At 40.0% G+C, this 12647-nt stretch overlaps 1 protein-coding gene across 5 annotated transcripts in view; it reads left to right on the plus strand.

The window, feature by feature from the left end:
* The window catches only part of LOC142378912 (nucleosome-remodeling factor subunit BPTF-like), a 45098-nt gene that overhangs the window by 3865 nt on the left and 28586 nt on the right, over positions 1-12647 (plus strand). For 4 of the 5 annotated variants that reach the window (XM_075463891.1, XM_075463892.1, XM_075463893.1 and 1 more), the window contains exons 3-14: positions 3089-3140; positions 3351-3519; positions 5346-5603; positions 6076-6279; positions 7268-7453; positions 7734-7909; positions 8158-8334; positions 8617-8798; positions 9124-9255; positions 10116-10245; positions 10935-11070; positions 11512-11787. In XM_075463891.1, the coding sequence (XP_075320006.1) occupies positions 3089-3140; positions 3351-3519; positions 5346-5603; positions 6076-6279; positions 7268-7453; positions 7734-7909; positions 8158-8334; positions 8617-8798; positions 9124-9255; positions 10116-10245; positions 10935-11070; positions 11512-11787 (2078 nt within the window). The remainder of the gene's footprint in view (positions 1-3088; positions 3141-3350; positions 3520-5345; positions 5604-6075; positions 6280-7267; positions 7454-7733; positions 7910-8157; positions 8335-8616; positions 8799-9123; positions 9256-10115; positions 10246-10934; positions 11071-11511; positions 11788-12647) is intronic. The other variant, XM_075463895.1, reaches the window with a different exon arrangement.

Consider the following 12647-nt stretch of genomic DNA (forward strand, 5'->3'; position numbering starts at 1 on the left):
TGTTCATTAACCTTTATTTTTTAGATTAGACTGAATTTAACTTTTATTGCTGCAGAATGGTACAAAGCCCAAAACTAGAGTTCAAACCAAGATCTGACCTTGTCAGGACGGTCATAAAGACTGGTCTGCATTGAGTCGGGCAGCTTAGTCAAACCTAGATGTATGGAACAGGTAATGCACCATCAGGACTAACATCTAAAGTGCAGCATCACCAACTATGGTATAGCTGCCCACACTGTGGGAGCAAGCTAAAGGATTGGATAATTTTCCCACTGCTCCTGGTCCTGATTCCACAGTGACAAACGTAGAGAGTTTTTAGGTGCATACTTGAGAATATCAGTAGCTCATTTTTTTGCACGTCAGTGCAGACATGTTTTTTTTTTTGTTTGTTTTTTTTTGTTTGGACTTGCTCTTTAATAAACCAAAAATGACCTCATCCCTTATAGTCTTTAAACATTGCCTCGTCATCAGCAGTATTGGCCCTGGACATTACTAGATTGTATTGGTAGTGAGCAGTCATGGATGGTGTGTGTGTGCTGGCTCAGCAGCAGCAGCACACAGTCTGCCACATAAACCATAAAGAAGTACAATTCAACCAAACGGCACAAGATTTATAAGAGTGGAAGAGAGTTTTTCAGTTCTTACTCTCGTCTTTTTCGGGTTCGTGCCGCTCGCCAAGATAACCCCAAGCAGGTGCTGAGTTCCCAGTCTTTCACTTCGAAGGCTCAGCCTCTGAATGCACAAGTAGTGCGCACAGAAAAAAAGTTTGTTTTTACTTGATGTGCGTATGTACAATGAGTGTGTTTTTGTGCGCCTAAAGGAAAGCTGCTGAATAGACACTACTGTTTCATGGCTGCTGGGTTCACACTCTTGAGGCAGCGACTGTGCTGAGCAAAGAGCTGTCCACTCTGTAGCAGCTGCTACAAAACCCCAGTGTCTTTTTGTGAAGTACAGGTGCAACCACTTTCATGGAGAGCCTGTTTCAGGAAACAAGCATCCCCTATTCTCATTGTTCTAAATTCTATCGAGCAAGTTCAATCCACAACCTCAATTACAAAATTATTCTTTTTAGAATTTAGATCAGATTAGTTAACTTTTGCATGTATTTTAGTGTCATAAGTGTGATAAATGTTGTGATATTCCATTTATTTACATCAAACTGCCCTGTTGTCTGTACATAAACTTTCACTGTATGTGGCCTATGTTCAGTCATTCAAGAGCAAAGTTTACTGAGTGCTAAATACATGAAGTAGCTTTAATAATTCTGTTCAGCTCCACTGATATCATTTCCTAGATGTTCCTAAAAGCTAAACAGGCTCTTTTAAATGCTTTTTTTTTCTTGGAAAACAAAACAAGTAGAAATATTCCATCAGAACTTTTAGCCTTTGGCACAACTTTTTATTGGAGAGTTTTTGTCGAAACTTCGAATGCAGTGCACATATACCAGCATACTGAACGTGTTAGTGTGTAAAATATGACTAAGTCATTGTCTGAGTGTTTTTGCAATGACGAAAGAAAACTCGGAAAATGTTTGAGTTAATCGGGTGGATATGATCATTGCTTGGACGTTGACATGATTTAAAGTTGAATCTAGAGTCTGAGAGCAGCTATCACCTGTGTGTAATCAGCACAGTGCAGGAGCTCATAAATAGAGTAACTTCAACAACTCACTCACCCAGCACAACCCTCAGTGCACACATACGTCTGCTGCATGTAAGTAGCTCTCATCATGAATTAATGCCATGGCTTCAGTCACTGTAACACCTCATGATCACGGCTGCATGCGTCTCAGTCGACTTCAGCAGCAGCCAGTGAACCACAGGCCGTGAACAAACTAAAATCAAGATAAAGTGTCATACTGAGGTGTTCTGTTACCATAAGTGTCTGTGAAGCTCTGCTGGATGGATGGGGAAAAAAAATGTGTTAAGTGTTTTGTTTAATGAAGTAGAATACACTGTCTCCCACTGATGTTAAAATGGATGACTGCAGAGGTCATCGTTTATGATTTCTATGATTTTTATACTCGACACACTCATGTCCTATGTATTGGAGGCGTTGACATCTTGGAAAAGACCATTCTCATCTACTTAAAAAAGGTTTCTTCATTGGAAAATATGTAAGACCAACTGTGGACTGATTGCAGCTTGCCCTCGTTTTTCTCTTGTAGATGTTCAAGGTTACTGGTTTTGTTCGCCTTTTGCATCGACTGGGCCTTAACACCTTTTTTTTTTTTTTTTTTTTTTGTTTGTTTTTTTTGTTTTATGGAACCCCTCCTCGTGTAGTCAAGCTGATACTGATTTCTTCTTCTTGTGGGACAGCATAGTGTAGATTATGTGATCCAAACCAGTGGATGGAGCAATTTGCAATGTCTCTAAATAATCAGATTCTAAAATTTGCTTCAAATGTTCATGACGGTTCAAAGGAAACCTGGCTGTTGCCACCACACCGTACACAGGGTAATAAAATACTGGTCAGCTGAGCAGCCTTTTTAACTGGTTTGGAATGAACTAAGTGAGGATGCAGTGGAGCTCATCAGCAATTTTATACATGTCTCAGAACGTGACAGTGTTGTTATGGCTTGCCTGCATCAGGCAGTGCAACTGTGTTAAAACATTAGTTTTACTCTTCTTCGCCAATTTATTTGTTCATTTTTCCTTTGTCACTTGTCTGTTAGTCAAAATGTCTCAAAGTGCAGTAGCACAGACTTGTTCCTGAACTGCCAGGATTCTTATAAGGTTACTTATAACACAACTCACACTATTTATCTATGTAAACATTGCAAGGGAAATATGGTAAGGTTGGACACGACTTGGGTGGAGGGAACCCAAAAGTAGCCTCGAAAAACAAATCCAATCCTTAAACCGTCAGGACCTCCTTACAATTTGATATCTAATAAAAGGAGAAGAAAATATGTCGAGCATCAAGGAAAAGGGGAAACAAACATGGTTAAATGATGTACAGCTGCAAAATGACATACAGGGAGCAGACAAACCAATATGAAAATCATGGATCCTCCAGTTGTAGCCTCTCCTTGTTGTTTATTACACTTACTTGTTGTTTTGATCTAATACATATGTCTTGCTTACAGCGAGGAGGATGGTGAGCAGGAGGACAAAGCCATCTGGTACTTTAGCACCAAGGTAAATGGGCCGAATCTTTTATCCTTGCTGAAATTTTGACGTTTTAAAAGAAATTTTATTTCTAAGCATATCAGAGATGTGTCACAAACCTGTTCTAAATGTGTCCTAAAATTCCCCTTTTTTGTCAGTTAGTAACATTGAGCACAATGTATAATTGGCATTGTGTTTATTTAAGAGTTTATTCAGTTCTCCATAAACCATCCTTTCCAGGTCCAGCTTGGTGAGCTGATAGAACGCTTGGATAAGGAGTACTGGGAGGCCGACTTGTTTGCTGCCCTCGAGGAGATAAGGGACGAGGTGCACTCCCATATGGACATCACAGAGGACCTAACCAACAAGGCCCGTGGCAGCAACAAGTGTTTCCTCACTGCTGCGAATGGTGAAGAGCTTCTCATTCTTTCTTCTTTTTTTCATTGCGTTGGCCCTGGAAATCTGAGATGCCCTCAGTAACTTTTAGGTTTAATAAAAGCTAAGATGGGGATTTCTTTAATCTCAAAGTTATTTATTTATTTTTTTTGTTTATGTTGCTCTCTCCCTGCTCATACCTTTGCCTTCTTCTTGGCAGTAAGCATGAATGCCACCCAGTCATACGTGGTCAGGCCATAGGAATCAACTCCGCCATTATGTAACCTTACTCTGGTCCCAGTCTGGCCCGTGTCCAACACTTGCTGTTCCTCTCAGCCCTTCATCCTTTCCTTTCTGGCTGTAGAATTACCAGAATCTTGTGGTCTGTAAAAATGGTGCACATCTGAACACGTATCATCAGCACATCCTTTTTATAGAATTATATTTTCTTCGAAGTGTAAGTTTGTAACAATTGCACTTTTAAAAGAAGTCTAGACGATAAGTGGGGCTGATAATACAGTGTTGTAACTGGTGGGTGATTTTATTTTAAAACCTGGTGCTGTTTTTCCATTTGGCTCCGCTCATTACTCACAAAGATAAATACATGCAACACCCTCACTACAGTGACAGAAATAAAATGAGCTAATTAGAAAGAAATTATTTGATGACCTGAAAGTGCACTCTCCAATTGTTCTTTTTAAGACTATTTTTTAATTTAATAAAATTTTCTTCTTCGCTGTTTACAAAACATTTCCTGGATCTGCATTAACACCTTGAAACTCTAAAGAGATTCTCAAATAATATAGAGGCTTTTTAACTCTTTTTCAGTTAGTTTTAGTTTCTTTATTTCCTCACACTTGCTGACATCTTAATGGGATGTTATACACTTTGATGTCATCATACATAACTATTAAAATACTTACTAACGTGTTCATCTGACTGGATTATGCCACGTGCTTGTATACTGGGGAAGCAACAGTGGTCCAACTGTGCATTTAAACAGGTAAAATAAATAAACTAGCTGTTGATTCAAGACGTGCAAGATTCCCTGACACACAACTGACACTAATTTTGATGTCCAACACAACAGACACATTCGCCTACAAACAGATGATGTCTTCAAAGCTTTTTGTACCTTTAAGACACACACACACACATATAGACACGTCTTAGTCACGTCTTAAGACACACGTCTTAGTCAGCAGTAATAGGCAAACGTGTGCTTTTTGTACATTTGTCTCCTCTATCCGTTTAGCTTTTTTTCATGTAAAACTTGAATTTTCCATCCGTTTGTACAAGACTTTCTGTGTTCTGGCGAGGTAAAAAGCTTTTGCTGAATTTACCCGCTCCTGATTTGTTCAAGTCCTCCTCTGACGGGATACCCCTGTCATGTTAGTCTGTGCTATCGCAAACTAGTTTATAACTTTGCTTTAGTGTTTTAGAGCAGTTTAGTGTTATTGATTGCTTCCGGTCAACATGACTAAATGTTGACAATATACATGCAAATTACCTCGTGCAAATCATATCCAAACAGCTACTATTACTGAAGTTTAAAGATGGTGTCCGGTGTAATGCAATTTAAATACTATCATTAAAAACACAACAGTTTTGCTCCAAAACACCTAAGTTTTACTTCTTCTTTTAAAAGTTCGTAGTATTTTAATTATCTTTGATAAGACTTAGACTGAATTCTGATATGATACTGTTGTTTAGCTACAACAGTATATGAGGTTTTGAGTTGTTTGACTAATTACTTTTCCTGGTGGTATTTCTTATTATGAAATCTGTTATGAAGTCAGTTTTGTTCTTGCCGCTGTTTTATTTCATTTGCTCACATCTGCCTTTTCTTTCATCATCCAGAGGAGATACTGGAGAAATTGCGGGCTAAAAAAGAGGAGGAGCTGGAAGAGGTGAAGAAACGGGCTGCTGAAGAGGCCCAGAAAGCACGACTGGAGAGGGAGAGGGAGAGGAAAGAGATGGATCCGGAGAAGGAAGATGAAGAGGCCAAGCTGACAGGCGAGGGGCAGCAGGGCGGCAAGAAGAAAGATCTGATAATGGAAGAGCGGGAGACAAAAGAAGATGTTGCACACGATAAAAGAGATGGATTCAAAGCCGGAGGTAATTATGTTTGTTTTTGACAAAATCATAAGAATATGACAAAATAATGACTGAAAAAGCAATTCAATATTACATTTTCTCTGATTTTTGGTACCTTTACCTTATTCTTCCTTTCAACCAAGAAAAAAGATGATTTTTTTTTTTTTTTATTGATGAAAAAAATCTATTTTTCACATGATTGATTCTTGACTTTAAACACTTTAAAGTACTGTGCTCAAGGTTGGCACTCACAAAGCTCATATGCTGATTTACTGTCCATGTCTTGCCAAATGTGGTCCACCATGTCCAAAAAAGGGGCTCATATAGAGTAATTAGTGATTTATTTCATGTTGAGCGTAAGAACATTTTTTTTGTAGTTGTGATTTCACGTTTTTGACCACATCTGCCAGCCCCAACAATCTATTCCCCTCTTCTCCAACTCACCTTTTGCATTACCAACCACATTCTCAATATTACTGCTGTTGATCTGTAGTCGGTGAAGCTCCACCCACTGACCAAGAGGGTGGTAGTGGCAGTAGCATCACAGACGGATCCATACCTCCAGAAACGTCTTCTCCAACACAAAGCTCCACTATGAGCTCTAGTCCGGCCACTGGAGCTCCAAAGCTCCTGGCTCTCTCAGTAGAGGCTCGGACAGAAGGACGCTCTCATGTGGAGGTGTCTAACAACACTGAAGGTATATACAACCATTTAAGAGTAGAACTGCCCTTGTTAAGCTTTTCTTGGGCATCTGCTTCGCTGCCATGGTCTGCAACTTCACCGGCCTGAGTTGTTCATCGCTTGGGTTTATTTCCCCATATTCCCTCAGTGCTTTAGTGCTGATCTTGATCGTGTCTCCGCCTGCTGCTTTGCATGTGGCTTTCATTCCATCCAAGGCTTATGTGTTCAGTTGTCCTTTTGTTATTTCTTGAACTTTGGCTTCAGCTGTGGATCCCTTCCAGCCATTCTGCAATTAAACCTTTGTCACTTTCTTTTTCTTTGGAGAAAAGCTGATTGTATTTAATTGATTTGCAGTCCAATGGTATTGTTTCTACAATCTGCATGACTAAAATGGAGCCCCAAACGATTGGGGACAGTATTCCCGTTGAAAAAAAGCATTTCTTCTGTTGCTTGCTTGTAATCGAGGCCTTTTATTGGATTTTATGTTATTGCTTCTGTTGAATAACTTGCGTGGTGATGATATACACATATTAATCTTTTGAACTGACAGAGCTTCACCATTCATTATTGTGTTCAGTGAGGTCAGGTGTGCACAAACCTTTTTGGAGCTTTGTCTTAATTTGATTGGCCACTCATTGATGTCAAGTTGTCCATCCTTTCCTGTGTTTTTGGTGCATGCATTACACACGACTTATCAGCAGAGGGAGCCACAACCTTTTTCTTTTTTTTTTCTATTACTGGGAAGTTCAGCATGTCACTAACACTGGATGTTTACTTGCACACTATTGTAGGCGTTAATAGTATTGGCTTAGTTTTTTTTAGTTTGTTTTTTTCATATTTTTTTTATAATTTCAGTCTGGACTAAGATATCTTGGTGACTAAAGCGATTCATGAAAGGTATCTGAAATGATCATTTCTGAAACCAAGAACAGCAGAGAGGAAAACACGTGAGCCTTGTTTATCTGACGATCGGTACTATTAATGATTTTCTAAATGTTCGGCAGAAAACCCGTCCTCAGATTCTACCCCTGCCTGTGGAGATGGTGTCTCGAGCCTAAGCCAGCCTTGCCAGCCCTGCGAGGAGAACAGTAACTGCAGCATAGGAACTGGTGTCCCTCCCAGTGGTCCTGAACCCCCAGACTTGGCTGACAGGTCTTCCCAATCATCCCTTGCAAGCTTTGATGACACAGGTGCTTTAGTTACAACATTATAATTCTATCATAAAGCAATATACAACATACAGCATATTCTCTGGGTTAGAGTAGTAAATTGTAAGTAGGCTTTAAAAAGGCCTGAATAGCTGTACATTTTACATTACAGCTATCATGTTATAAAAGAGGTGCGAAACATGCTAATTGTGTTTTCTCTTTTAATAAATTCTGCATATCATAGAACTTTAGCTTGAGTAGGTTTTCAACCATGGCCTCGTTGGTTAATATCTTTGACTGATTGTTTGCTTTGCATTTGCAGGAGACAGTAAAGACTCAACAAACGGTGACATGACAGGTCTCGGCAGTAAGAAATCCTCAGCGACGCGCATGGTGACCCGACTGAGGAACCCAGACAGCAAACTGAGTCAGCTGAAAAATCAGCAGGTCGCAGCTGCTGTTCATGAAGCCAACAGGGGCTTTAAGGAAGGCAAAGAGGTGAGGAACGTGGATGAGAAGGATTTTGTTCCACAGATATGCATATAAAATGTGTGCACGGTGCTTAACATATTCTAGATGATGTCTGATAAGCTTTTTACAAAAAGTGAACCGCATTTAGATACATGACCATGAAGTAGTAATTGCACCTCGTTTGATAGTTACAATATAAATGTTCTTAATGAAGAAAACTCATTTAGAACTCGTACTTACAGTAGTTTGGCTTTAATTTGTGATCGCTTCTATAGGTACTGGTAGTAAATGCACAGGGGGACATCACCCGTGTCAGCACACGCAGCAAGGAGGTGGTGATGAAGGGGACCCTCAGCCAATACTTCAAGCTTGGTCAGGAGGGCAAGTACCGCGTCTATCATAACCAGTACAGCTCGAATGCTTTGGCCCTCAACAAGCACCAGCACAGAGAGGCAAGTAGCATGTTCAGTTGTTTTCAGTAATTGTCACTGTTTCATCTGTCATGAAATACACTGCACAGGGTGGCTTTTCAGGAATTTAACTTGTAAATTTGAACAGTTTTTCCCATTATGATACAAGTATGTCAGTTTGGAGTTTTTTATTCACTGAGTGTCTGACTGAGGATAGGCTTCAAGTTAATTTCTGTAGCAGCTTGAGACATTTCATTGTCAGTTGTTGACTTTCAGATGCTTAAGCTTAATTCCTGACTGAAATCCACATATGTTTTTCTTTAGGACCATGACAAAAGGCGACATCTCTCCCATAAGTTCTGTATGACACCAGCAGGAGAGTTCAAATGGAATGGGTCTATTCATGGCTCTAAGGTCCTGACCATCTCTACGTTGAGATTCACCATCATCCAGCTTGAGAACAATGTGCCAGCTCCATTCATGCACCCTAACTGGTCCTCACACAGGTATAGGGCAGAGTGAAGAGCTGGGATATCAAAATGGCATTTTACAGCTTTGTTCAGTGTCGATTACTTTTACTTTAATCACACAAAATTTTACGTGCGTATTCATTTCAGTTTTGTTGCTAGCAGTTAAAATGAACATAATTCACTTATTTTTAGAGACTTTTTTTGAACCAATAAAAGCAAAGTCAGTGCTGTGGCATTTCTGTCAAAATTGAACCATGACCAAACTGAGAATCAACAACCAAGTAAAGAAGTCTAAATGAGAAAGCAGCGAGACGAAAAAGTTTAAACCTGTTCAATGTGCGTGTGTTTGTTTGCTTCGTAGGACCAATTGGATCAAAGCAGTTCAGATGTGCAGTAAGGCCAGAGAGTTTGCACTGGCTCTGGCCATCCTGGAATGTGCCATCAAACCTGTGGCTATGCTGCCTATCTGGAAAGACTCACTTGGCCATACCAGGTAGATACTGTACATAATGGTTGAGTATGTACTGTATTCATTCTGTGTGTGTATAAATCTGTACTTTCATACCGTGGTATTATTCAGCTATGTTAATTGTAAAACATTTAAAAAATACTTCAAAAAGTCATTCAGTGCATGTACACAGGGGATATGCGCCCAGTTTAGTGGGCAGAGACGATCATAACCAGATCGGATCAAAAGGCCCACCCTAGCTGTGAGGCATAATATTTGGATTGCAGTCCCACGACCAGCACCACCCAACTCTGCCTTTACTACTGCTTCAGCTTCAGAAGGCCCCTTTAAAAGAGGCGATTGTCCGAGATTGCACAAGCTCTGTGTGTGTGTGTGTGTGTGTGTGTGTGTTTGTGTGTGTGTGTGTGTGTGTGTGTGTGTGTGTGTGTGTGTGTGTGTGTGTGTGTGTGTGTGTGTGTGTGTGTGTGTGTGTGTGTGTGTGTGTGTGTGTGTTTGTGTGTGTGTGTCTAAACTATAAGCATCAAAGCAAGTGAGGGAGAAACCTACTTTTCAGAGACTTGTTTGACAAGTCTGTATGTTCATGTTTCATGGAGCTGTTCCAAAAGCAAAGAAGTTTCTCTTCTTAAATCAAGTCTTAAATCTTACTGCAACATCAAAGTTCAAAATTGGTGATTGATATAGGAGGTATTTCCAACTAGCCGAAGAAACAAAAATATGTGACATTATAAGGTTTTTGTAAGCAACAGTGTTGTCTGTGCAGCACACTATTGAAACAAAATTTCCCTCCCTGTGTGTTTTGGCGATTGTCCAGAAATAACATTCTGTCATTTATGATTAAAGAACTGCAGGCTTCACTTTAATGACAACTTAAAAAATCTTTTCAGGTTAAACCGCATGACGTCCATGGAGCGTGAGGAGAAAGAGAAGGTGAAGAAGAGGGAAAAGAAGCTGGAGGATGAGGAGATAATGCAGCAGGCAACCTGGGTCAAGTACACCTTTCCAATTAAGCACCAGGTAGATCAAATAACAGCTTTTCAATTAAGTGTTTAAAACCTGACGTAATTCAGATTAGTCAGAGGTTAGATTTTATTCTTTCAGACTGAAACTTATGCATACACTAAGCACATTATAATGGTTCCAATTACTATACATTAGTATTGATTACTGTCCAGTAAGACCAGAAAAAGCCGTTCAGTTTTCACATGGTCACTGAATTTGGATGCTCATTTACTGTCAGTGCTGATGTCCGGGAAATTAGAGCTATATTAAATATTCCCCGGCAGCCTTTTATACTTACATCAGTGAATAAGCATTGATTGTGTAATCCAACTAGTCAACTATCCCCATATATTGTCTGAACCAATATGATGTAAAACAAACTGAAGATAGGATGATGGTAAAAATAAATCAGTGTATTATTGTCCTCAGTGAAACTTAAATGACTAAAGAATGAGTCATTTCAGTGGAAAATAGTGCTGTGTATGTTGGGCATGAATGGCCATCAAGGGCCCTTTGATACAGCAAGCAAAGCACTGCTGTGAGTCATATCCCTTAGCAATTAGTGATCAGTATGTGAACGACCTCTAAATGTTTAGGCCCCTTATTTGGTCACTCCTTCTGTTATCCACCAAGGTTTTCAGTATATTGCAATCGACATTTTCTCCTTTTCAATTCCTCATTTCTTCTTTATTCCCTGTGTGAAGGTGTGGAAGCAGAAAGGAGAGGAGTATCGCGTTACGGGCTATGGGGGCTGGAGCTGGATCAGTAAGACTTATGTGCCACGGTTTGTCCCCAGGCTTCCGGGCAACACCAATGCCAACTACCGCAAAGAACTGGAAGGTATGGTGCAAGAGACTTTTACCCTTCCAAGTGTTTTTTAGTAATTCAAATTCTAGTTGATTTGAATCCATGATTCAAATTATCTCTGACTCAGTTGTCATAATGGTGTCATTGTTTGTGTTGATAGGTGGACAGTTAAAGAGTCTCTTTTATTCATGCCTTTGAAGTTATTTATTATGTTTCTCAAAGGTTGTGAAAACATGGTTTGTATATACCAGAACTATAAAGAAGGTTCCACAACTCTATTAATCAAAAAGCCAATTAAAGGACTTTTCTTACTTATGGTTTGTCTGCTGCTAGTTAATTTCAAAGGTTTTGTAGTTCAGTAACTGATTGATGGTGCTACTCAATCACGCAAGCAATATTACAATAATTAGGAGTACTTTTTTTAAATAAGCTAATCTGTGAGATAAAGTGTCTTTTACATCTGTTTTTCCAAAGATGCTAAACTTGGCAAGAAATGTACCCTGCTGGATTTGAGCAGACGCCTCAGCGTTGCCGCACCAGAAGCTCAGGGCGATGCTGCTTTAAGCAGTGAAACAAAAGACGAGGAGTCAAAGCCGCAAGCTGAGGACGTGGAGTCTAATGAGAAGATGGCAGAAAAAGGGAAAGAAGGGCTCGATGAAAAAGAGACGACAAAGGAGCAACTGTCAGGAGATAAATCACCTGAGAAGATGGAAGTGGATCCCGTAAACTCTCCGTCAGAAAAAGAGCAAAGTATAACATTACGTTGATATGCTTAAACAATGTGTGGTGTCCTAAATTAAGCAAAAGTGTAGAGTTACATTCAAACCAGTTTAAGATATAGGGCAGTTATTTTCATAGGAATTAAACTTGTAAATTGTGATTTTTATTGAACAGAGATTCCTTTTTAGGCATTTAGTTAGTGCTCAGACAACAACTTTATTATTAGTAGTACTTAAAGGGATAGTTCGCCTCTTTTGACATGAAGCTGTATGACATCCCATATTAGCAACATCATTTATGAACATTGACTTACCCCCTGCTGCTTCCTGTGAGCGGAGTCCCAGCTGAGTTTTGGAGTTGACGAAGGTAGTCCGGCTAGTTGGCTGGGGACACAAAAATAAAGCGTCTTGCTTCTCAAAACAATATGCGTTCAAAAGAGTGATACATTTGCGTCACAAAATCGTTGTCCAGGAAAAAGTCAGACCTCACATCGCTTGGCGCTATTTTTGCCTCCCTTGATATCAATGCGTCCAGCCACCTAGCGATAGCCGCACATGTTACGGTGTTTGCTGCTCGGAAGCAGGGGACTGCTCGGTCTGCTCTTCGGTCTGCACAGTTTACATTGGACGCATTGATATCAAGGGAGGCAAAAATAGCGCCAAGCGATGTGAGGTCTGACTTTTTCCTGGACAACGATTTTGTGACGCAAATGTATCACTCTTTTGAACGCATATTGTTTTGAGAAGCAAGACGCTTTATTTTTGTGTCCCCAGCCAACTAGCCGGACTACCTTCGTCAACTCCAAAACTCAGCTGGGACTCCGCTCACAGGACGCAGCAGGGGGTAAGTCAATGTTCATAAATGATGTTGCTAATATGGGATGTCATACA

This window comes from Odontesthes bonariensis, chromosome 4 (genome assembly GCF_027942865.1).
Source record: "Odontesthes bonariensis isolate fOdoBon6 chromosome 4, fOdoBon6.hap1, whole genome shotgun sequence".
Lineage (NCBI taxonomy): Eukaryota > Metazoa > Chordata > Actinopteri > Atheriniformes > Atherinopsidae > Odontesthes > Odontesthes bonariensis.